Source organism: Lathamus discolor, chromosome 14 (assembly GCF_037157495.1).
Source record: "Lathamus discolor isolate bLatDis1 chromosome 14, bLatDis1.hap1, whole genome shotgun sequence".
Classification (NCBI taxonomy): Eukaryota; Metazoa; Chordata; class Aves; order Psittaciformes; family Psittacidae; genus Lathamus; species Lathamus discolor.
This window is the reverse complement of record NC_088897.1, coordinates 4,307,235-4,333,091: the sequence shown is the minus strand read 5'-3', so window position 1 is coordinate 4,333,091 and position 25,857 is coordinate 4,307,235. Positions and strand designations below refer to the sequence as shown.

Genomic DNA, 25,857 nt, shown 5'->3' with positions numbered 1-25,857 from the left:
AGGTCTCGCTGTCTCACTGCTCCCAGCCTTTATTGCACCTCTGCAGCCCCTTTAATAGGGATGGAGCAGCTCAAGGGTGCCAGGGCAGGGAAAGGGGAGGACTGAGCTGTCCTTGGAGGATGTGTCCCCAACCCCAGTGTCCCCCCCATGTAGACACGACTGGGGGGGGCAGCACAGCACAAAAAGGCACTTGGCACTGCAGGAACATAGCACTCTGTGTGTGTGTGGATTGACAGAGACCCCCATAGCTCCCACCCAGTGCCACCAATGGGGCAGAGCATCCCACATCCCCAGTACCACCCCCCCGCACAACACAAAGGGTTGGGGCAGGTTCCTGCTGTAGAGGGAAACTGAGGCAGCGCCCATAGGATTGGCCCCACACGCTGCCACCTTCCGCATTCAGAGCCTGGGGCTGCCCCATCCCCATCCCGCAGGACACTGGTGACGACCCTGGGAGCTCGGAGCTGCTTCTGGAGGCACCGAGACAGGCAGGGCTTATTTTAGGTGCTCCAGAAATGCTGTCTGGGCGGTATTTATATCGGCTCCTTAAATAAGAGCAGCCATCCCAGCCCGGTGCCTGCTTAATTATTAATGCCCTGCGGGGATGCGTGGTGCCCACCTTCCAGATGGGCTCATGGAGGGGGGGTTCTGCACCCCAGGTCCCACCAGCACCCGCAGTGAGTGCTGACAATGTGGGCACCGCGGGGATACGCATCCTGCATGCGAGCATCTTCCCCTGGGAGCAAGGCTAAGGGGGGATTTGCCACATGGAGCGTGCTGTGGCATGGACACCGCTGCAGCTCTCAGCACCATGGTGCTTGTGTGGGTATTGGGGATAACGGGAGGGTGGGAGGGGTAAAAGGAGGGTGGGAGGCACTGGTGCTGCCCTCATATCCTGTCTCGGTGGCTTGATGTGGTGGCAGGGATCATCATCCCTATGAGCCCAGCTGTGGTACCCTGAGGGTACCGGCAGCCCCGCTTGGTGTCAGGGCTGGTGCTGAGCAGGAGGAGCTGGTGCAGCAGAATTCATCCGGGCTGGGAGGTGCTTTGAAAGCCAAATGAAAGGTCAGGGCTGGACACAAAGCGCTGCAGCTCCACATACGGGGGAAGGAGGCTCCTCCTCAAAGCACGGTCCTTCTGGTGGGCTCATCCATCACCTCCTGCCCTGGAGGCAGCGTCCTGGCTCTGGGGTGCTTTGGGGAGGCTCCAAGCTCTCTCAATGGTTGTGGGGTCCTTCCCGGTGCGTGGCAGGAGGAGGAGGTGCTGGGATGGAGCCCCATGGCAGGCTGGGGAGTGCTGCTGCGGTGCAGGGAGGGAGGGATGCCCTGGGCCTGCTCTTGGGATGCTTCCCTTGCCGTGGCCGGGTGGAAAAGGGTCCAGGGTGCTGGGGTGTCGGGATGCTGAGATGCTGGGACCAGGTACGCTGGCCCAGCATGAGTCAAACAGGGGGGACACAAGGGCACCGCTGTCCTGTGGGAAGGGGACACTGAAACCAGATGATTCCTCGGCTCATTCTCCACCAGCCGAAAGCCCAAATCCTGCACACGGCAGGGACCCATGGCAGCAAGTGACGGGTGAGGAATCCTGGATCCGTTTTTGGAGCAGGCAGCAGCTAAGCCGAGTGGAAGAGAACTTCCTGCCTTCCCGCGCGGTGTCACAAGGCATTGACAAGGCGTAACGGGGAGGAAGGGATGGGAATGTGAAGAGAAGGACTCGTCTTCCAGGCTGTGGGAATTGACAAAGTGGCACATCCGAATGTGCCGGAGTATTTTTAATACCAGAGGTGGAATCAGGGTGATTGGGTTTTTCTGGGACATCCGCAGAACAGGCCCGCATCCCTGTGATTCCCAACCCAGCAGCGCCCGGGCTGTCACTGATGGGTGTCCGCAGGTACCAGCCGGAGGTGGGAGAAGGGCATTTAGTGATGGGCATCCATACGATACCTCCAGCTGCATGTGCTGCGCATCCTAAGGGCCATTCACCACCTAAACTTCATCCCGTTGCTTCCCAGCCTGTAAATCAGGAGAATGAAGCAGAGTGAAGGGCACTGATTTATGACACTGGAGCCCAAAAAGGGGATGGATAAAGCGTGGATAAATGTTAGAGCCATTCCTGAGAATTTACAGCATTAATGAACATCATGTTCTGGCCTGCGGTGGGGAGGGAAATCATCTGCCTTGTGAAATGTATTTATTGCTGTGATGCTTTGACAGGAATAAATCAGGATTTGCTCAATCTGGGGCAAATAAATAGTGACTGTAAATTTGGAGCAGTTGGGAACGTGCTGTATTGATGTAAATGCCCAGGTTTGTATGGAAAAGCAATAGTTTTTTATTAGGAAAGTTGTATATGTGGAGAAACCAGAGGAGCTTCCAGGCCCATGAGCACTTCTTCAGGTCCTGTCTTCAGGACATTGTCCATGAGAATCCAGGAATTGTACCCATCTGTTCAACCCAACTGTAACAGCGTCACTCCAAAGGTGTCTGGGAGGAGCAGGCAGCTCCACTCTGGTCCATACGCAGAGGCCATAGAATCATGGACTCATGGAATGGTTTGTGTTAGAGGGACCTTAAAGCTCATCCAGTTCCAGTCTCCCCTCGGGCAGGTTAAAGCCATTCCCCTTGGCCTGTCCCTACAGGCCCTTGGCCAAAGCCCTTCTCCCAAGTTCTTGTGGGGCAGATCCAATAATACTGCTTGGCTTGGCTTGGCTTGGCTTGGCCCCACACATCTCTGGATACCTCCATGTTATTGATAAGAAATGGCAGCAAACAGCTGAAAAACCAGTTTGAGACCCACGAGTCCTTTGCATTCTTCCCTTTGGAACTCAGATTCTCCCTCCAAAGCCGGCGTCACACAGGGAACAGCACAAACCCCACCGCTGAGCTCTGAGATGATGCTGAGCCTCCTCAGAAGGATGAATGTGCCCTTATCAGCAGAGAGGCATAAACTGCCCTTGTCCATGGGCACGCTCCTGGGATTGCTGCCGTGGTAAACAGAGGCCGGGCACAAAGGCTGCTCTCACACCAGGACCGCGTGCGCTGCGGGGTGTGAGGCTGGGGATGTGGGCAAGGAGACAGCGGTTGGCTTTAGAGAGGAAATGGAGAGGGTCTGGGCTCTAGTCTCATTTATCAGGGAGTTCTGCTCTCGGAAGCCGTAAACAAAGAAGTGTTTTGTGTTAAACAAACCCATTGAATCCCATTCTCTGCTACTCATAAAGCGGTGCTAAAACCACAATAAAGAGGGGGATCTCGCCCCAAAACGATGCTGCTCAATAAAGCATCACTGTCAGCATTCCCAAACCAGTTTGTCCCCAAACACATGGCTACGGGCAGAGCAGCCAGCGCAGGCTCTGGCCATGGTGTTGCTCTATGCAAACCAGCACATCCCAATGCCACTGAGGTTTCCTGGGGGATTCAGGATGGGGATCACAGGCTGTGTCCTCCAAGGTCATCCTCACACCTCCCAGAGCACTTGCATGGGGACAGTGGCACCAGTGTGTGCGAGAAGGAGGACAGTGCTTTCCCATGCACGGCCATGCATCAGCACTGCCCCGCTCCCTCCAACCGGGATAATGCATTTCCATTGGGATCAGCGAGGCTCCCTTCATTTAAACCCTTCTCCTTCCTCCCAGCATCCTCTCAGCACCGCTTTACCCACAGGCTTTTTCGAATGGGGTTTCTTAATATGGCTCCAAATGCACAGCTTCCGTTTCATGTGTTACTGACGAGGAGCGCACCACGCTCCCAGCCCGGCCACCCATCCACGCTGCTCTGCAGTGGGTCGGATGCGGAGCCCCGCGGAGCCCCACCGAGCCCCACGGCAGGGGCAAGGGGACAGAGGGACCACGCTTTGCCCCAGGCTGCATCGCCGCAGCCCGGCCCAGCACCACCACGGGGCCTGTCTCTGGGTGCCTGCGCTCAGTGGGTCCGGCCCCGTGTGCCCGGTGCGGTGCCCGGTCCCGGCCGAGCGCAGCCCCCCCCCGGGGACCCCCCCTGCTCCCATCGCCGTCCCCGCGGCCGCTCCCGGTGAATCAGCACCAGCGGCCGGCAGGACCCCGCGGGGCGGGGTTGGGGAGCCCAAGGGGGCGTGGCCTGAGGGGGGTGGGCGCGGCGGCGCCGCGCGGGGCACGACGGGAGTTGTAGTCCTTAACCCGGCGTCCACCAATTCCTACTCACCCTCGGAGAACTCCATCTCCCGTCGTGCCCCGCGCGGGAGCTGCGGGGTGCAGGGGCGGGGCCCGGGGGGGGGGCGGGCCCGGGCGCAGGGGGGTTGTGGTGGCCCGCGGCGCGCGCACAGCACCGGGTGCAGCCGCCGCCGCCTCAGCCGCAGCAGCGCCAGGAGCCGCCGCCCGCCCTCCTCCTCCTCCTCCTCCTCCTCCCGTTACCGCCCTTCCTCGTCCTTCCTCCTCCTTCCTCCTCCTCCCGGAGCCCGCAGCCTCCTCGCCCTACCCCCGGCCCCGCGAAGATGGTGGACCGCGAGCAGCTGGTGCAGAAGGCCCGGCTGGCCGAGCAAGCCGAGCGGTACGACGACATGGCGGCCGCCATGAAGAACGTGAGTGCCGTCCCGCGGCCCGGGGCTTCCCCTCCCGCTGCCCGCTCCCGGGGTGCGGGTTCGTGCTCCCGTCGCCCTCCCCGCGCTGCCCCCCGCGGTGGGCGCAGGGCTCGGGGTTGGTGGGTGGGGGGGGGGGGGTGTTGCGGGCCCCACCGCCGTCCTTCCGTGCGGCTCCGGTCCTTGCGCCTCCCCCGGTACCGGGTCCCGTGTCCCGATCCCTTTGCGTTTCCCTGCCCAGGGACGCGTTGCTCTCCCCACATCTCCATCCTCTGCCCTAGAGCCCCCCACGCATCCTCTGCCCGGCTCTGGTGTCCCCTCCGCAGCCCCACACGCAAGCTCTCCCCTGCCCTAGAGCCCCCGTGCATTGTCTCTTGTGCCGCCCCACATCCTCTCCTCTGCCCTTCTGTCCCCGCTATGCTCTCCCCTGCCTTAGAGCCTCCTCCCTGCCCCACACATCACCCCTTTGCCCCATCCCTTCTCTCACCCCACACCAGGCCCCCCTCCCTGCCTCACGCATCCCCTGTGTGCTCCCATCCCCACTGCTGCTCCCTGCCCTGCGCCAGCACGGGGGGCACAGGGTGCAACCTCCCCCCACCCCCCCCCAAGCGGTCACTTGGGGGGCTGCCCAGCCCAACGGGGCAAGGCTGTGGGGTGGGGAATAGGGGGGGTGTTGCACGCACACCTCTTCCCCACTGCCCGAATACCTCCCCGTGGCTCCCGTGCATCCCTTCCCGTGCGCGGTCGGTGAGGCTGGGGTGTGCTCGTGGCCCCAGAGATCGGGAGCCCTTTCGCTGTCAAAGCTCTTTTATTTTTACTGCACTTGGTTGGAGATTTATGAATTGAGTCATGTTGTATTCATTTCACGCTCTTAAAATAAAGACTCTGCGTATAGCAGGCTGATCTGATTTGTGACACTGAACGGCTCCCCTTCAATCCTGACATTTTGACAATATAAGAAGGGAGGAAAAAGAAAAGCCCCGTATCTCTGATCTGATCTTGCAAACAAAGCAATCGTGGGAGGCAGGATCAAGTCATTCCAGAAGATTCTGCATTTGTCATATTGCAGAGAGGCTAGACTGGGTGGAGGGAGGGAGGGGGTGCTTTAAAGGGGAAAACTGTGCTTTATGTTTGTCTTCTTAGTCAGGTCTGAACCTTTGCGAGGAGCTGGGGTGTCCTCCCTGCCTGATGGGGGGGGAATGCTGATCTAGGAATGTCGCAGTCTGCCGTGGGTGCAGCTCTGTTTGCCCATATTGCACCATTTTGTCAATAACCTTGCATTGATCAAAGCAGACAAAACTGTCACAGCCTGAGCACGGGGAGGGAGGAGATGGCTTATCCAGGAATGAAATATGGATAATGGGAAAATGATATTATCATATTAAACCAGCCGGGGCTATTCCTTTGCTGCGCTATGGCTTTTATAGTGTTTTCTGATAACGGCATCTGTTCGTTTCCAAGCAAAGCCTGCTGTGTGAGCACATCCTACAGCTCATTTCCTACGGATAATGCAGCCGCTATGACAAAGCCAACAGGGATATGCCTGGGATGCACAGCCGCGGTGCAGTATTCCCACCAGGCAATGTCCCTAGCCTGCTGGGTGTTTAAACCAGGGCTGGTGCTGGAGATGATCTCTGTGTTTTATTCCCTTTTAGCCCTGGCGAAGCAGTAACCGAGGCTCACGCCGCTTACGGGTCTCCGTAAGGAAGCGATTCACAGCAGGAGAGCTGCCGCCTCCCGCCACCACGGCAAACAAAAGGCAGAGCTTTTGTTCTTCCTTGCTGCTCCGTGCTGCCCGAAGCCGGGGGCGCGGGCGGTGGTGCCGGGCACGTCAGCCCCGGTCCTCCCTGTCCCTGTCCCCAGCTCCGCTTGTGCGGGAGGCTGATGACCTCGCACTCATTTCCGTAGCAACGCCTAGTGATGTCATATGCCATGGTCCAAGCTGCAATGCACCCAGGTGGTAGCAGAGAGCATGCGGGCTGCGTCTAGAGAAGGTGATGCAGAAGCATCCCCCAGCTCTTGGCCGGTTTGTCTCCCACCCTCTAAAGCTAGCTGCTTCCCGAGCACCTTGCTGGGGAATGCCACACGGCTTTCACTTAAGCCTGCTGTGGTTGTGATGGGTGTAAAGGAGGTTCATTCTCCTGCAGTTTGAGCGTTCTGGTGGTGACATGGCATTGTTCTGCCAGCCTCAGCCCTGCCTGCTCAGAGCCTGTGCTGGCTGTTGTAGTGGTTTGAAATGGAAATGGTGTACTGGGCCCCTTTCTGGCTGCTGATTCATCCGCTGCTGTTTGCCATAGTGATGTACAGGATCCCAGCACTCTCTTCCAAATAATACCATATATATAATAAGTTCTGGCTCCTTCCTTGCTGCAAATGCTTTGTGCCAGTGCCCCTGGTTGGTGCATGCAGTTGCATTGCTGCTGCAGGAGTGGGGCTGGTCCTTCAGCCCCCAGATGTGACAGATTCACTGGGGAATGTCAGTGAAACATAGCAGATGGTCCCGTCGCCTACCAGCAGGAGCAGGAGGTGATGCTGCACCAGGGAAGGATGTGGGGCTTAGCCCATTGGTCCAGGGTATGACTGCATGATGTTGGTCATGTCTCTTGTCACTGTCTGGGGGTACAGTCAGCCCTACCATGCATTGGAGAGCAGGAATGCACCTTGCTGGTCAGTTGGGAGCTGTTGCCTTGGGCTTGCCAGCCCACTTGATGCGGGGCTCAAGCAGCATCGGCAGTCTCCTTCCCAGCTCATTGGGGTTTTGCTGCCTGCAGAGGCTGTGGTTGTCTGGTTCAGCTTTATGAGGAGTTTTCTGTCCAGCCCAGCACCAGGGCTGTGGATCAATATCCATTAGCTGGGGAGCAGTGATGCTGCTGGAGGCTTTTTTGCCCTGCCTGGGGAGCAGAGCATGTGTATCCCTGTAGACCTCTGGGGTGAGAGAGGATGTGCAGGAGAACAAGCAAGCCAATTGCAGTAACTCGCCTGAAAAAGCTGGGGGGAGGATTGTCATTGCACCTATGCATCATGGAGGTATGGGGCCACATGGCAGAGTCCTTGAACCCATTGAAGGTCCTCTGCGAGTGGAACATGTGGCCGCTTGACTTTGGGGACCATGGGCTGTGGTGGGTTGATTTGGGGTGAAGGTTGGAGCTGTTGAAAGGCAGATGGCTGCTGCCCAAGCATTAGACACAACTGGGTCTTGGTGCAGTAAATGGCAGTTGTGGGTGGAGGAGAGGAGCAAATGTGGGTAACCACAGGCCTTCCCTGGCACTGTGCTCCCTGCCATGGTGCTCACCAGCCTGGCAGGCTATCACCCACCACATCCAGTGACCAGGTTAGCACAGATAGCAGGGCTTCACACACACACAGGCTCGCCCTTGGGAAGAGCAGGAGTAACACAAATCCCTCCTATCTGCAGGTCCCCAGGGGAGCGGGGCAGGGATGATTAGCTGTTTTCTGCTCTGCAGTGTAGACAAGACAAAGGGTGAGGTGGGAAGGCTTCTCCAGGAGGAGTGCTGGGCCGGCCATCTGTGATGGTAGGAAGGGAGCAAGGAATGTAGTAGCACTTCCCAGGGAGGCTGGGGAAGGCTCTGCAGAAACCATTTCCAGTGCTGAAGTGGAGGGGGTATGTTGGCATCTAATGACTACATCGATGCTCTTGCTGCTGCCCCCCTGTGCAAGCAAGATGCTGCTCAGCCTCATGGTGCCTCTTGGACCACTACAGCATATGGCTGCGTGCTTCCCAGCTTGTTCTTACTTACAGAGGAGCAGGCATAGAGAAGTCCTCTTGCCCTTTAGCAATGAGGGCTTGTTCAGACCTGAGTGATGGGGTGGTTCTCGGCAGTGTTATCCACAAGCAGAGACCGGGGCTTCCTTCCCGGAGGCCCACAGGGTCAGGGCAGGGTGGCTGCTGTCCCGCTGTGCTTCCAACCTCCTAATGGTTCTTGGCGTGGGTTATCTCTCTGTAAAGCACCCTCAGGACCTTGTAGTGGTAGGCTGAGTTGCACATTTGCACCCAAGCCATGGGCAGGTAGCTAAGTGCCCTGTACTCGAGTGCAGTGGACACTGAACACAGGAACTGTGTTAACTGGTGAGCCTTCAGCAGCTCGAGCTCTTAGAAACTCCCCATTGAGCTCCTGGTAAGTCTTTATGTGCTTTAGGAAAGGCCACTTGTGAACCATGCCGGGTTTTTCTGTTGACCAAGTGTAGCAGCCAGGCGTGGGTTTGGTTAGAAATAGGTCTTTGAACAAAGATGATAGTGGGACTGTGATAGAGAATTGAATGCTCTGCAGGTGTCTGGGGTACAGGGAAACAGTCAAGCTCTTGGACAAGGAAGGGCTCTCCAAGAGTTCCTACATGTTTTGGGCTTAGCCAGATCTTATGGATGGTGGCCGGCCCTGAAAGTGCGAAAAGGTTGGTGGGGACTGTGTCGATCTGGTTGAATGTGGTTGAAGATGGCTGGCTCCAAGAGTCTCATTGGGTTTCTAGTATTTGCTCTTTTGTTTGAGGTTTTTTGTAGTTGGTCTTTTTTGAGCACCAGGTAAGCTTGTGATGTGTATGGACAAGCCCTGTCTGCCCAAGCTTTGTTCACCAGCTGATCCCAAAGGTGCTCTCTAGAATAGACTCTCTGGGCACTGGTGCTGTGAACCTGGGCTTGCTCGAAGCTACAGAACAGCAATTTAAGGGCAATCGCAGAACTTCAGCTCCAGAAGTGTTTTCTGAACTGAAACCTGCACCCCTGGAGCACACGTGCTGAGACTTACCCTGCTATGGAGTGGTGCAGTGATCACATGCTTGGCTGTAGCACAGTTAGGACTGAGATGAAGAAAGAGGTCAGTGTGCACAGGATGGTGCATAGATGGAGGATCAGCGGGCTGCTTTTCTGCCTCCCACTAAACTACTCCTATGGGATGGTCTGTGCCATTCAGGGTGGGATTAAGCTGTGCTGATGAAGGGCAAAATGAGCTTGGTAGGAGCTTTGTAAGCTTCTGTTGTCAGAGGCCTCTAGTATTGTCCTACTGGTGAGCAGTCTTCACCTTGGATACAGTCTTCTGTCTTGAGTCTCTAAGGAGTTTGTGCTCCCTTGGGTTCAGTAGATGCTCTGGGACAACACATGCCAGCCAGCCCATCTGGGTGTTGTGGAACTGCCCTTCTGGGTAGGGTGAAGCCTTGAGTGTGTGCACATCTTCATGCCAGAAGGTATCAGAAAAGATGAGATATGCTTGGCACGTTTGTCACTTTGATTGATACATACCTGTAGCTAGGAATTGATCCACTCGCTGTGACTCTTGAGGATACAAGAACAAATGTATCTTTAAGGTATAGGTGATGGAACAGAGGCTGGGAGAGGAGGGTGGTAGCAATGACTTCGCATCACGGAGGAACCTCCATGGATGGTGATGAATCTGGCAGGGTACAATACATGAACTCTACAACTGAACTCTTTTGTGCAGCTTCATGCTAGGTGAACCATGTGCAAACGGATGCATAGGAGGTTGTATGCAGGAGCACATATTCCAAGCTTTTGTGTGTCCAGCTGCCAGTAGTGAGTAGCATGTTGGGATCTCGATACCAATCTAGCAGGGAAGAGCAAAAAGGACTGTTGGACTAGTTCACACTAGAGCTAGGTGCTTGGTGCATCCCAGCCAGACACCCGGGTGTTCAGAGGCGGATACAGAGGAGGAGCAGGTTGGAAAATGCCTATAGTCTGGCCTGAGGGAGCCTTTCTTCAGTAGGGTTGGTGTTTCGGGCAGGTAGGATCTGCAGATCTGAAGCTGCCCTCTCCTTTTCTGCCCAGTTCTACCTCCTGACCTGCGGCTGCCAGTGAAACGTGAATGTGTACTGGAATAACTGTGGTGCAAAGCCCAGAGAAACAGGACTTGCCTGGCTCCCCAAGCAGTTCTCCATTGCCCACCTCACTAGGGCACAGGCATCATCTTCTGCTTCACGGTGGCAAAGCTGTGATGCAGGGCTTGGGTTGTCTTTGGTTGATATTTCCAGGCATTCTTCAACACTTCAGTGCTCTACAACTCAAGATAGCTTTTTCCAAAGCTAATGCTGTTACAAGTGGTTTTGGTCTAACTGGCTTGGAGCCAGCTCAGCCCTTCTTTCCTTTGCTTCCAGGCCTTTGTTATTTCTTTCTGGAAGGCTGAAAGCCTTCACCAGCCTCTGTTCTTCACTAGAAAGGTAACTAACATAACTTGTCCTTGACTGAAATCTCCCTGACTCCCTCCTCTTAGATTCACATGTCTGCAGACAGCTGGCAACGTGATGTCTGGAAACCAGCAAGATAATGAAAACAGGAGCAGGTATTTACTCAATTTGGTTCTGCAAGCAATGGTCACCACTGGGAAGTGACAGCTTGGAAACCCATTTTAGCGTCTGCTGAAACAAAGGGGAAGTAGCTGTGGATTTGCCTCTGAGCTGGTGAAGATAGGGTGGGTTTGTGTTTCCACCTCTGAAACCTTTGGCTCGGCTTCAAGATGCTGTTGAGATAAACGGCCATGGACGGTTTCACACTGGTGGTAGTCAGATAAAACGCTATGCCTGTGCAGCTTTAGGTCTTTGCAGATGAGGGAACAGACGATGGCTTTGTGGGAGCCCACCTCATGGCTTGCACAGTGTTTACACATGGGTGGTGGAGGACCCTGCAAGATGAGTGAGGCTGTGAGGGGAGCATGGAGGTGCTCTCCCATGTAGGATATAGCACTGCTGAGGTCCCTCCTGCTCTCTGCTTCTGCCTTCTCCCACCTTGCCCCTACAAAGCAGAGCAGCCTTTAGTAGCTATGGGGGACTTCACACATCTGCACTTGGTCTGGAGCGAGCAGGAAAGGGGAAGGATATAGACCCACAACCAGCTGGCTGTGGGGTTTGTGTAACTTGGTGCTGGGCATGGCCAGTGCTGTCACAGACAGCTTTCTCCTCTCTGTCCCCCTTGGCTGCTTCATCTAATGAGCAAAATCCCTCTTCTCATCCTAAAATGAAAGAAAACAGTGACAAAAGGACTTCCATTCTGTTCTTCTTTCCTTGAAAGTAAGAAGCTTGTCTCCTTTCTCCAGAGCCTGGATATCAAGGTGCTGGATTCCTACCCGTGGCTCTGGTGGGGAGCCTGTCTTGGGGAGGAGCTCAGCAGCACAATGCCTTTGTCCAGCTTCTCCTAATGCACAATGACAGCAAGCCTGAGCTGCCGCAGCATTCCAGCCCCTCCAGTGGGCCAGAGCTGCTGGAGCACAAGGGTTGGGGCTCTCCCAGGAGTCTCACCCTGGCTGTTTGCTTGGTGGGGGCTGGAAATGCCCAGAAATGGTAAATTCTGGAAAGCAGAGCTGAAATGATGAGGCAGCAGTCCTCGGGCTGCAGGAAACACTGATGAGGCTGACTCTCAAAAGCGGTGCCTTTGTGTAGCTGCTGAAACAAAAGCCTTTGTCTGCCTGTTTAAATGCAAACTTCCCCCCAGTCTCAGGTTTTTCTCTGCTAACCCAGATTTAGTCACATCTCGGGAGTAACCCAGCACATGCTCGATAAGGTGTTAACCAAACCTGATTTTTGGCACAAAACTAGTGATCTAGTGACCAAAGGCAGTGCATTAGTTAATAGCAGGAGAGTAACTAGAGAACATGTCACTGATGATGGCATGAGATTCCCTTAAAGCGATCCTCAGCTTAAGGATTAGAGTACTTAATGTTTTTCTTCCCTAAAGGAGATGTTGGAATTGAGTCAGTCTATGGGTGTTTAAGGCAGCTGCACTTGGACGAACCCAAGTCTGCAGAGGCTCAAAGTACAAACCATTCCTTAATTGTTTGCAAATTCCCTCTGATCTTACTGGATGGGCTGGCTTGCTTGGGATGTATCTTTGCTTACGTACCAGGCAGAGCCGCTTGGCATGTCAGTGTGCTTCTGACTCCTCTCTAAGATGGTTACAGCCAGGCTGTAGAAAACAACAGCGACAAGCCTCAGCCTCAAACAAGGCTGCTGATGGATGTGTTGTTTGGACAGTCATGGTGCTCCGCAGCATGGAGTTTATTAATAGTAGTTAGGAGAAGCTGTTGCTGTGCTCTATGCTAACAGATATGCTGTAGGAGAGCTGGACTTGTGAAAGACTGATGCTTAATATTCAGCAGTGATTGAGAACTTGGGGGGGGATTAACAGCCTTTGATTTACTCCCAGCTGAGGAAGGCACCCCAGCTTTGCCTTTATGCTGTTGGGCTTTGTTAGATGGGATGAATATTTCATTACCTTGAAGTTGGGAGCTTGGCTCCCTGTGTTTGGTGCTGTCAAGATGTCTGTGCCTGAGGGGCTCTGTCACCTGTGATGCTCTGAGATCAAATCTGTGGTACTTAGTCCCTTGGGCTTCAAAAGAGGGCTGGGAGGAGGTAGCTGGAGCCAGGCGAGGGCGGTTAAACCCACAGTCAAATCTAGAACAGTAAAGTGACCCTCTTGCAATGTAATATTGGCTGCAGTGTTCCAGAAAGCTGCCAGAGCAAAAACGTTCTGTTCTGCACGTTCAGTGAAGAAATGAGATAAAATTGCCTTTGCTAGAGGTGTGTAAGATCAAGCCTGAAATCCCTGAAGCAGTGGGAGGGTAAAGTACATCTGGAGGGATAATCACCTTCCTCACTGATGCAGAAATGAAGCCTATGGTGGAGCTGGCATGCTGCAGTCCACCTGGGTGTTCTGCAAAGCCTCTTGTTTAATGTGGTGAAACACAGGAGCTGCTGGTTCTGCAGAGCAAAAGATCTTGGGGTGTTTGAATATTTCAGATGTGCACCAAGCCCAAAGCCTTTGGGGTAATGACACGAAGCGGTTAAACTGACAGGCTGGCTGCAGGGAGTTGTTTGCATGGTTGCAGCTTCTCCCATTTCATCCTGTTGGAGCACGGCTGTGCCATGCAGGAGGAAGCCGTGCAAGCAGCCAAGAAGTGCCCAGTTCATCCTGCTCCAGCAGAGCTGGGAGCGGGCTCGCTCAGCAACCAGAACTTGCTCTCAACCTTTCCCAAGGTGTCCTGCCCGTGGCACATCGTCTCTCCTCTCCCTGCTTGGCTCAAGTGAATAGAGGTCATGGGTACAGCGTCAGTTTTTGAGCCCCTGATTAAGGACAAGCCCTGGCACTTGAAGCTCCGGGGAGGATTTGATGATCTGGTGGCAGGGTGCTTCCTGCCTGGCTGCGGGGCTGGAGGTGAGCAGGAAAGCAGTAACATCTGAGCCAGATTAGCATGCTGAGAAGCTGTGAGGTAAGTCTTTAAGCAGCTCATGCTCCCAGCAGCACTGAATACCCTCCTTGCAAAAAACTTGGTCCATTTATCTAGTATGTCCCTGAAGTCTGTCTAGTTTGGCTTTGTTTTGCCATAAATTGGAGGGGAAACAAATAGCTTTCCCCTGTGTTGACCAAGAAATGGCCTGTGGGCTTGCCATGGATGTCTGCTTCAGCTAGAAAAGCCTGGGAGTGGATGGAGTTTTCTGAAGAAGAATAATGCTTGAATGGAAAAGACCCCCGAGTCTTTAAAACATGTGCAGAAATGTTTTAAAGGAAGAGCTGCAGTTACTCTCCAAGAGCTTTTCAGCTTGCACGTGGAGACGTCTAATGCAGCCCAGAAAAGCCTATAGCTTTCTCCTTTCCAAAGGATCTACTGTGAGCTCCTCAAGCTTGTGGCATGCTCCAGGAGCACATCTGAGCTCTCATGGCAGTTCCATGCAGTGGCACTGGTCTTCCATGTGGCATGGAAGGGAACAGGAGGAGGCAGGAGATCTCCCCAAGCTGTGGAGAAGGGTGGTGTTCTCGGGCTGCTGCTAAGGGGCTTGCAGAAACACAGAAGTAGGCAGATGAAGCTTGCCAGCCTTGGGCTGGGAATAGCTTGGCATCCCTTCTGTTGCTTTGTAGTTAGGAGGCAAAGGTGCTGGTATCCCATCTGCTGGAGACGGTGTGATGAGCCCTGAGCGACGGTCCTCTTAAATGCTAGGACTGATGTGGTTTGAGTTGCTGCTCTCTCCATCTGGTGGTAGGAAGGCACTAGACCAACAAAGATGACTGCTTTATTCCCAAGGGCTTTTCCTGGGTAGTGGCAGCAAGACAGTGAAACAGATTTTCATCTTCTTTAATAGCAAGGCTAAGGAGAATCAGAGTGGTAATAAGACCAGCCTGGGCATATTTCCTTAATGGCTCAAAAAGCAGGTACCAGCCATAGGAGCAGCTACAAGACACTGCAGTGCTAATTGAGAAGTAGTTTGTAGCTCTGCACTGATGCACTTGAAGAGCCTACGTGGTGCCCAAGCTGGGATTGTTCCTTTCAGCTGGTTGTGTGATGTGTCTGGGTTCACCTTCTGTCAACTTAGCCATGGCAGATTGCAAGGGCTAGCAACATGCCTGGAAGCCACGCATGGAAGGCAGGAGGATGTTCCCTTGTGCTGGCCTTATCTCCAGAGCTGCAGCAGAAGGTGGTGAGGCAAATCGCTGGCACCCAGGTGCTCTGCAGCAGGAAAGACTTGAGCCGTTAGACCGAATGCTGAGACTGCAGCACTGCAGATAAGGGCTGGCATATGAAATGCTGCTACCAGAGGCAGGATAGAGCTCAGCACTCTGCCATTGTCACTGGCTTTCTTGCCTTGGCTCCCTTACAACCTTTTACATGCAGGAATGCCCCAAGTAGTTGAAACTTGCTCCTTCTCTAGCTGAAATCCAGCAGAGCCAGACTGAAGAGGAGTAGATGTGCAGGCTCCAAGGGCTGATCAAACCTGTGTGTGGCACAATGGAATTCAATTTGGTTTAAGTAGCTCTTAAGCTACAGAGGGCAATGACATGAATGAGCTCTTGGCTTTCACATCTCCATCACAATCTGAAGACTTTGTCTTGGGTGGTTCAAAGTCAAATAATAAAGGCTCCAGAGTGGGATGAAAGCCTCTGTTAGCAGTAGGAGCATGCAGAAATCCTCATCAGTGTCTGGAGTGCTTAAGTAGCCTTGGAGATGCTATAAGCAATTAACAATCTTTGCAGACACTGGTCCTTGATGCACTCGGAGCAATTTAAAATGTAATGGCAGACCCATCCCACGTGCCTTTGACTGCTTTCCTGCACTGAGTGCTGGCCCCAACACCTTAAAAAGTGGAAACTAGCATAGGGTTATTCATACTGAAACTATCAAATGAGACAGCAGTGGGGAACAGACTTCTGCCCGCAGCCTGCTTGTGCTTTTCTGGTCCTGTCTGAGATGAGAAGAAGGGCTTGACCTGCAGCTGAAAATTGTCTTGGCCACACTGAGATCAACCACGAGGAGAGAGGACAGTGGAAGGAGTCAGCAAGGAGAGAAGGTAGTGATGGTGTTACTTCCACTTTGGGAGGATGACGTGGGGGAGAAGGCAGGGGGAGGAATAGACCCAAACCAGTGCAATCTGGTGAGATTTTAGATTTAGGTCTGGTTTAACACACGCCTACTTTGTGCCAAAGTAGGACAGTGCTGAAAAACAGCATCTTTGCGACTGCTGCGATGGTGTCGTAGGGCAGCTCGCTCTGGAGTGCACAAGGAGAAGCTGTTCTTGCCTGGGTTGTGCAACATCTCATCATGACTGTAACGAGGCCACTGGGTACGGTGAACGTTTAATGTGCTCGGGGGCAGGCATTTCTTCAGAAGCTGAATGTAGAGTGAGGTGGGGGTGATAAAACAGTGTGTCTGGTGTGTCGCTTCCAAAATGACCCTCAGGCTGCTGAAGCGGGTGCTTGCAGATGGGTGATGGGGTCCCACCACGAGACAATGGCTAGAGATAGGTTGAAGCTGGCGTGGCTGCAGGTAGTCGTGAATGTTATGAGTTCCTTGAGCCTGAAGTGATTGTGTGCTAGTTGCACCCCTTGCTAGTGGCTTCAGAGCAGCTAAGAATGGCAGTGATGGGATTTCTGGACAGAAAGTTGCTTCAAATGCATATTTGCTTTTAAAAAGAAGAATGAAATGGGAAAGGGGACCTTTAGGCCAGGCCTCAGTGTCACTTCCAAGCAAGGGTTTCTGCTGGGAGATAACATGCTTAATTACATGGTGCAGAGCTGTAGATAGAATGGAGGAAAGACAAGTGCAGAGGAGGAGATGGCTGTTGTGTATCCTGGTGGAAGAGGAGCTCTGATACCCAACAGCCATTCTCACTGGGCGGTTGGAGGTTCTCATGGTTGTCTCTCTCCTTTGTAGATACCTCAAGTCTTCAGGGACTCGGGCAATCCCAAAAGCAGAAGTGTTGAGGTGTAGAACGTGGATTAAACTGTAAAATGTTGATGGCATTCCTCAGGGAAGAAGCCCTGGGTATGCTCAGCTTGCTCTGCTGTATGCTTTAAGATAATTCATCAAAGCTAGGTAGGAGCCATAAATGGGTGGGCACTTAGTTATAAAATCAGGTGAAACGTGTATGAGAATAAACAGCTAAACCAAAATCCTCCTTTGGAGCTACTGTAGGGACCTCAAAAATGGTTATTTCGTGGTGTATGCAGAAATTACTTCAGACCTATGGGTGCAAGGTGCAAAGTGGACTGTAAGAGCCCTGGAGTAAACCCTGTAAGCAAACTAGCCTGCCACTGACTGAGAGCAAACCTCCTTGTAGGTCTCAAAGCGTGCTCATTAGGATGCTATGGAAAGAAGGTGCAATGGGACCAGCCTTTGGCCTTTGGCGAGCATGGACCTTGCCGTGAGGGGCAGGTTTGTTGCAGCTTCTCGCCCGAGGCTGAGCCTTGCCCTGGCTGCGATGTGACACTTGGGCATGCCAGCAGCGTGCCAGGTTTTGGGCCGAGTGCTGAGTCAGAGCCCACTGCTGCAGCAGGGAGATCGGGAGAGCCTCTGAAGAGCCTTGCTGCAGGTCAGGGGCTTTGCTTTGTACAAACCTCTGCGCTCTCGAGCAGGAGAAACCCTCAATTTCAGTAGTTCTTGTCCAGTGGGAGCTGTTGGACTGCCTCTGCAGCTTTAGGGCACTTGAGTCTTGGTGGTGCAGACACTGCACCCTGAGAGGCTGCAGGAACCGGTGAGACTGGAACTTGGCAGCACTCTCAAGCTTGGTGATGGAGCGTGTCTCCAAGCCAAAGCCTGTCAATGCAGGCTGCTCCATGGCGAGGTGTCCTCTGCCCTTAGGCAGGGCTTCTGCCTGCAGCATGTGAAGGGTCTGGCTCTGGCACGTGTGTCACGTCTGGTGACAGGGCACAGGGGAAGCTCTTGCAAGTAAGATTGTTACCTACAGACTAGCAGGGAAATGAGAAGCACCATGGCTGACATCTCCTGCTGCTCTGCGTTGATAAAGAGCCACTCTTGTGGCTGGGCTTGCTTGGGGGGAGAAGCAGAAAGGAGGATGAAAAAGGTCTATTTTCTTCTTATTTTTCCCTTCAGAATAGCTAAAGACTTGCATCTGTCAGGCTTCCAGCTGTGTGAGCGTGTGGGCTAGCTGTTAGCACTTCGTGCCACATGCAAGGCTTGACTCCATTTCAGCCACATGCATCTCCTGCCCCGATGTGCAGGGGCACGGGAGTGAAATGAGGCTTGAGAGTTACTGAGGTTCGTGGTGCTGAGTAGCTAGTAGTTACTGCTCGTAGTTCTGCTTAGTTCTGCTTTCCTCTGCTGTCAACCAGGGAAGTAATACTCCCAACTAACTGAGCTTCCCAGAGAGCAGTGAGACTTCCAGGCAGAGCCTGGTGCCTTTGTGTTCCTGCCAAACTCAATGCCAAACTGAGGCTTTGCTTTGGATATTTGGTCTTTAGCTTCATGCAACAGTGCTGGGAATGGCATCAGGTGACCTGATGCTCACAGGGTTGGTGAGGGTGCTGCCCTTCCAGGGCCTGAGTTAAGAAAGGGGAATGTTCTGCTAATATTAATCTGGATGCTGGAAACGAAGATGGGCTGAGGAAGTTGGGGCTGTTCAGCCTGGAGAAGAGAAGGCTGCGTGGAGACCTCAGAGCAGCCTTCCAGTACCTGAAGGGGGCCTATAGGGATGCTAGGGAGGGACTCTTTGTCAGGGACTGTAGTGACAGGACAAGGGGTAATGGGTAAAACAGGGGAAGATTAGATTGGATCTAAGGAGGAAATTCTTTCCTGTTAGGGTGGTGAGGCACTGGAATGGGTTGCCCAGGGAGGTTTTAAGTGCTCCATCCCTGGCAGTGTTCAAGGCCAGGTTGGATGAAGCCTTGTGTGGGATGGTTTAGTGAGAGGTGTCCCTGTCCATGGCAGGGGGGTTGGAACTGGATGATCTTGAGGTCCTTTCCAACCCTTAACTATCCTATGATTCTATGAGCAGAAATTCCCCAAAAGGGCTTGTAATGAGACCACTGCAACCTAATCCAGGCCTGATGAATCCAGGCCTGATGCAGGATATTGCCTTATTGATGTCGCACCACAGGCGTTCAGTGCAATGCTATAAATCAAGTATATCAGAGCTTGCTGGTTGGCCTCTGGCTTGATTGAACTCGCTTTGCGGTGGTATCCTGCAGTTTTAAGGATAAAGCAGTGTCCTGGGTTCAGCAGTAGCAGTCAGTTTTTCTCCTTCATAGTAACTGGTGCAAGCTCTGTGTTTTGACTTTCAGCCTGGAAACAGAGCTGATAACACCAATTGTTTTTAGTTGTTGCTCAGTAATGTTTAGTCTGACCAAGGACTTTGTGAGCCTCCTGCTCTGCCAGGGGTGAGGGGAGGCCAGGAGGAAGCAGAGACAGGACACCTGACCCAAGGTATCCAAAGAGGTATTCCATACCACAGCACGGCATGCCCAGGGAGGTAACTGGGAGTTACCTGAAAGGGCAAGGGCTCTCTTTGCGGGGATCGAACTCGTTTGGCGGTGGTATTGTATTCTCTTCCCTTGTTATTTCCTTTATCATTATTATCATTGGTGGTAGCAGTAGTGATTTGTGTTATACCTCAGTTACTGGGCTGTTCTTATCTCAGCCTGTGGGAGTTACATTCTCTCGATTCTCCTCCCCATCCCTCCGGGAGCAGGGAAGTGGTGGGGGGAAGGAAAGAAAGAGGGAGAAAAGTGGGGGGAGTGAGTGGACGAGCTGTGTGGCTGGGTTTAAACCACGACAAGCAGCATTTGGTTGGCCAGCGCAGGCTTGCAGTGAAGGCACAGACCTGCATCCACTTGGTGAGTTGCTGCAGTGGTTTCTGGATGGTTTTCTGCTGGAGACAGTCACCCATATGGAGCTGCTGGCAAAAGCACCGTGGCAGGGACTGCAGTTCCATGCTGGAGTGCAGAGTGTATCCATGGCAGAAGACACCAGTGCAGCCTTCAGCAATCAAGTGGGCAGCAGCATCTGCAACGTGGCAGGGAGGTTCTGGGATGATGGCAGTTGTCAAAGGCAGCTTCACCTGGGATACATCTTTTCCACCTTCCAGTGACTCCCTGATGAAAGCAGCTAAGCATACCGTTGCTGTCTGATACCTGGTGTCCTGGGCATCTTGCATTTCTTCCTGCTGGGAATGCAAGTGCCAGATGGTTTTCATTTCTTCCTCTCTCAGCTCAATTGCAAACTGAAATACATGTGGCACTGCAGCCTCTTCCCTTCCCTCTCCTAGTGCTGAGGGATATGGTCCCTGTCTCTGGCCATGTTATGTGGTTCCTCTGCAGTGCATCGCTGCAGTGCTCTGCCTTTCTGGGAGCCTGGCTGCTGCTAGGAAGCAGTTAACAAGGCTCCCTTTCTGCTTCGGTGAGTTCCCTGCAGAGCTCCCTGGAGGAACCTGCTCTCTCCGCAGGTGGTACCTTCCATCTGTCAGGCAGTTTGTTGGAAGGATTTTGACAGGCAACTTTCTTCCATAATGATTAATAGCTTCGAATTTAAAATGTTTATGGCAAAGCTAATCCTACGGAACTCCCTGTAGTTGTAATAAATCTGGCCTCCAGCAAGACTCTTCTGGTGGGAGGAGGTAAATCTCCTTCTTTCTGCAGTGATAAGTATCTGCAGACATAGCTGGAGGGCAGCTTTAAAGTCACCTGCTTGGTGCACACTTAAAACTGGTATCTCTGCTTAGAGAGCGTCTTGCTAAAAGCCTCCTGTGGTTATCAGCCTTCAGAACCAGTGTTAGGACAGGGAGCTGTTGGAGTCAGCAAGTGTCTTGTGTGGCTGTTGGTGCTGGGCACTCCGTTTACATTTGAAAGGTAAGAGGATAAGGCAGGCTGGGATCTCTGGATGTTTCCATGGTTTCCCTTACTCAAAGCAGGGCAGCTTACATGGGACAGGACCCTGATTAACCTCATGGAGTTTTGAGTATCTCCAAGGGTAGGCAATCCATAAGCTCAGGGCAGGGGGGCACCTGCAGTACTCCACCAGCTTTCAAAGATGTCCCTAACCTCACAGCATCTCTTATTTATGTTTGTGCAGGTGTCACTCAGAGGGAAGAACGGAGTCATTTCAAAGTCCTGTAGCAATACAGACAGCTCGAACTCCGAACTTAGAGCACAAGGCAGGCTGGAAAGAGCACATAAACAACATGCCAGGGGTAGTTAGCACATTGCAGTTGTGCTGAGCCTCTGCAGGAAGCAGCACATCACACACAACCCAGGGCTGTGTGCTTAAACAGCAGAGTAGCTGTATGGAGCGGCCTGCCTGCTGCACCCACTCCAAGGGATGAGAGCCCTTCCCGGGCTACTAAAGGTGGTTAGTGGGAGCTGCAGTGAGATGACTGCAGCATCAAGTAGGATGCCTCCCAGTAGCTGAACTGGCCAAGGTGGTGGTTGGCAGCCTGCTTGTGAGGTGGCTCTGTGCTCTGCAAGCTCCCTGTTGCTGCAGGTAGAAGTGATGCTGTGCATCAACACTTATCTTCAACAGAGAAAATCCTGTGTGGGAAGAACATACTCTTAACCATGTGAGCTTTTAAGTCCTTATCTGTGCACATACCTTAAGGCGGCTGTAATTTTAACATCTAACGTATTCTTTAGGCATCTCAGAAGCATGTGCTTGTGGGAAAGCTGAGCACCCTGTAGCTACGGTATTGTTAATCCGTGCGGCTGGCTCGTGACTGTAGACCTTTTCCACCCTCTTGCTTTGCCTGTCCCTCTCACCTTCATCACCAAGTCCAACTCTAATCCCACAGGTGGAAGGTTTCTCTTTCCTAGAAGACTTTTCTCACTCTGGAATACTCTTTAGGAGCTGGAGAATACCTGGAATAAAACCAAGCCCACCCCTTTTGCTGAGGGACTGGACCACGGTGTGATTTCCCAGCTGGCTCTCTCTGGGATGGGAGCAGATGCTGGATGACAGCAGGACTTTGCAAGCTGGCTGCCTTCTCCTGCGTCTTGCTTAGAGATACATGAGAACACCCGACCATGCGATGGGGACATCAAGTTATTGGGGCTTAACCCACATGTCTCTCTTGTCTCTCCCTCTGTTGATGCAGGTGACGGAGCTGAACGAGCCTCTGTCCAACGAAGAGAGGAACCTGTTGTCCGTCGCCTACAAAAACGTGGTGGGGGCACGGCGCTCCTCCTGGCGAGTGATCAGCAGCATCGAGCAGAAGACCTCTGCCGACGGCAATGAGAAGAAGATAGAAATGGTCCGTGCCTACCGCGAGAAGATCGAGAAGGAGTTGGAAGCGGTGTGCCAGGATGTGCTGAGCCTGCTGGACAACTACCTGATCAAGAACTGCAGCGAGACGCAGTACGAGAGCAAAGTCTTCTACCTGAAGATGAAAGGGGACTATTACCGCTACCTGGCCGAAGTGGCCACCGGTGAGAAGAGGGCGACCGTGGTGGAGTCCTCGGAGAAAGCCTATAGCGAAGCCCATGAGATCAGCAAGGAGCACATGCAGCCCACCCATCCCATCCGGCTCGGGCTGGCGCTTAACTACTCCGTTTTCTACTACGAGATCCAGAACGCTCCGGAGCAGGCCTGCCACCTGGCCAAGACGGCCTTCGACGATGCCATTGCCGAGCTGGACACCCTCAACGAGGACTCCTACAAGGACTCAACGCTCATCATGCAGCTCCTCCGCGACAACCTAACGCTCTGGACGAGCGATCAGCAAGACGACGACGGCGGTGAAGGCAACAACTAGACCCCCCCGCGATGGACTGGCAGCCGCACGCTGATGCTAACTACTGCAGTCTTTATTTTTTTCCCACGAGTGGGGGGGGGTGTCAGGGGTGGGGGGGGGACAAGGGAGGGGACCCCTTCCCAGGGAGGCCCCCCACTACCTGTCTTTGATTGCCTCGTTGACATTTTTGCCAAAACACCACTAGTGGAAGTCAGGCTGGCTGTGCTGGTAATGGAATAGCAGCCTCACTGGCATATGGACTGTTCTGTAGATTATTAATACAAGTGGAGCTGTCTTTAATTTAACTTTATTGCTAGAAATCAAACACAAAAACACATAAAAAAAAAAAAAGGGGTTTTAAGATGAATTCGTGTGGATGGAATGGCCCTCGTTTTCTAAAGGAACACAAGGAGAGTAAACAAACAAACAAACAAAAAAGAGAGTTCTGTGGTTCCAGTAAGGAATTGTGCGGTTCCAGTAAGGAATTGTGCGGTTCCAGTAAGGAATTGTGTGGTTCCAGTCAGGAGTTGTGTGGTTCCAGTAAGGCTTTGTGCGTTTGTTTCCGCAGTCCAAGTGCCGTGTGTCCGTCCCCCGTCGCGGGGCATCTCTCTGCGGCGCTCTGCCTGGCAGGGCATAGCCTCAAATCCCCACATCCAGAAGGAATTAAGAACTAAAGAATTCCGGGCTCGCAGAGCTCGGGGGTTTAGGCCATCCCATCTTTCTGGGTGATTTCTTTTGGTTCGAGGTATTTCTTAGGGTAGCTGGCAGTATTAACACTAAATTGCAGTTTACAGTATCTCTACATTACAGCCATATGACATCAAGCCTTTTGATTGTCTTGTGTTCTCTTCTTTCTTCTTTGCTAGTTCTTTTGGCTTGCCTTCCTGATCAGTCCTCGCCTGTGGACTGGCTTTAGCTATTCTGTGTGGCCCAAGGCAAGAAGACCGCCCGCCTGAGGAACATCAAAGCTGCTCTAGTTTTTTGGTCAACAGCTTATACCAGGTGCTTGGCTAGCGGCTGTTTCAACTCTTTCCAAGTCCACAGCAAAAAGGTGTAAGAACTTCAATTAGACAAGGGGGAAGTGTTTAAACTTAACAAAGAAATGCCACTTAAATAATAAATAATAATAATAATAATAATAATAAAAAAAATAATAAAAAAGAGCATTCAGGTCTGTATGTCATGTACTGTGTTTGGTATTTCAAAAGACCATCCTGATTTTTAAGGTGCCACAGCTGCTTCCTCAGGGATTGCACTGCCATTTCACTTCTGCCTGACTTTCTCCCACTGTACCATGAGGTTTGTCAGCAGATCCCTGGCACCCAGGCTCCCTTGTTTGTCACCAGGGAAGCCGGGTGCGTTTTTCCTTTCTCCTGGGGAAGCTTGTGGTGTAATGAGTGAACTTCAGGAGCTTAGAAACTAACATGGTAGAGAAATCCCTAACGGGAAGAGCTACAATCATAGACATTTCTATCGCCCATCAGGAGCCCAGGAACTTAGTTCTCTTCTTAGCAAAGTCTTTTCCCAAGGCTGATCTGGCTGGGGGTGGGAAATGGGACATCCGTGTTGCTTAGCAGGGAGTACTTACCCTGTTCGGAGTAAACTTACTTCTCGCTTTAGTTCCCCCATCGCTGTTGGAAGCTCACTGCCGCCCTCCGGCTCATCGAAGGGAAACCCCACACTCCTGCATGTTTGATTCCACTTTAGAAACAGGCTTTGTCCCTGTCCCTTCCGAAAGCAGGGTGCCGTGGTGCTGCACACATGGCTTGCACACGGGGATGCTGCTCCAGCTCCCCACTGTCACATAAAGCCGCTATCCCGACTCCTTGCGGAGCGAGCAGAGCCCGGTGCTTGTGCTCCGGGTAATGCCGTGGAGATGCTGGTAAAGCTGGTTTGGATTGGGATGCCTCCACACACAGGGTCTTGCCCGGCAGCACAGCCCATGAGCAGCATCCCATGGCGGGATGCTCGCGGTGCCATGGGCTGGAAGATGGCTTTAAGCTTCTTACCTTCCTTTGCTCAACCCATGAGCAGCATCGTCCCAGCTCTATCATTTGGAAGTGATTTACTGGAATTACAAAACCTATCTCTTCTTTTGTTTGGTTTTTTGGCCTTTTTCCTTTCATTTCCCTTCTTTTTGGCTTCTGCTCTGGCTGCTTTAGGAAACTTCCGCAGGAGAGATGGCACAAGAGGGCTCAAAAGGGAGTTTGGGGGTCAGGGGCTTGATTTTTGAAGCAGCTTGAATGGTTTCTTTGGTTTTCTAAGAGATGCACTTGCCTATGATACTGTCTCTCCAGTGAACTGATTACTGCTCCATTACTCTATTGATACAATATTGTGCATGCTAGTGTCGTATTTCTATACAGTAGCTTGAAATTTATTAACTTATACTGTAGATGTTCTGTATTCCTATGACAAAATAGTCCTCAAACCCCAATTTTTTTTAAGGTTTGGGTTTTTTTTCGGGTTTTTAATTTATTTTCTTTTCTTTTTTTTTTTCTCTCTCCTTTCTTTTCCCTGCCTTTTCCTTTCTGGGGGGTACAGTTTGCTCTCTCCCGATCGTGATCGTACCAAACTGATCTGTTCTGGGTGTTGCTCTAGTGACATGCGATTCTATAGGATTTTATTTTGTTCCGAAAACAGGAAAACAGCGACAAAAAAAAAAAAAAACCACACAAAAAAAAAGACAAAAACAAAAAAAAAGACAAAAAAAAAAAGGCAAAAAAAGAAGACACCAGTGTTAGCTTAACCTTAATGTCTGGTGTTCGTCATGGTGAAACTATAACTATCGCAGTGTAGGAGAACAATGACTGTGTTCTTTGAATGAGCCTTTGTTTGTGCTTTTCGTCATGTTATGCAGTGAAACTCTTTTTAAGGTCGAAATCAGTGATTTCTTCTTCCCCCCCCCCCCCCCCCCCGCCCCGTCCCCCCCCGCCTCCGTGTTTCTGTAAGGAATCCTTTCGCACACGGACCATCCTTCGCGGTTTTTTCCTCAGTGATGGAATATCATGAATGTGAGTCATTATGTAGCCGTCGTACATTGAGCAAATAAACTTACAGATCTGACGTCAAGCGCTGCCGCCTTGGTCTCGCCTGCGTCGGGGTGATGGGGGGGCTTCCTTCATCCCATTCCTCATCATCCATAAGCATGGAGGGAAATGGGGCCATGCCAAAGCCGGCTTGGATGGGGCTTGGGGTTCCAATGGGACATTCCCTGCGGTTGGAACTGGATGAGCTTTAAGGCCCTTCCCAACCCAACCCATTCCACGACGCCCTGCGTCCCTGGGGGTTAATGGTTCGCCATGGCGGTGTTCAAGGCCAGGTTGGATGAAGCCTTGGGTGGGATGG

The 25,857-nt window shown here is 52.6% G+C and overlaps 1 protein-coding gene across 1 annotated transcript; it reads left to right on the top strand.

Annotated features, from left to right (window-relative positions):
- Nucleotides 1-4,254: 4,254 nt before the first annotated feature.
- Nucleotides 4,255-25,581, top strand: YWHAG (tyrosine 3-monooxygenase/tryptophan 5-monooxygenase activation protein gamma). The gene is made up of 2 exons (XM_065694564.1): nucleotides 4,255-4,551; nucleotides 21,874-25,581. Exons 1-2 carry the CDS (start codon nucleotides 4,465-4,467, stop codon nucleotides 22,528-22,530), a joined length of 744 nt encoding a protein of 247 aa, XP_065550636.1. The 5' UTR covers nucleotides 4,255-4,464; the 3' UTR covers nucleotides 22,531-25,581.
- The last annotated feature ends 276 nt before the right edge of the window (nucleotides 25,582-25,857 follow it).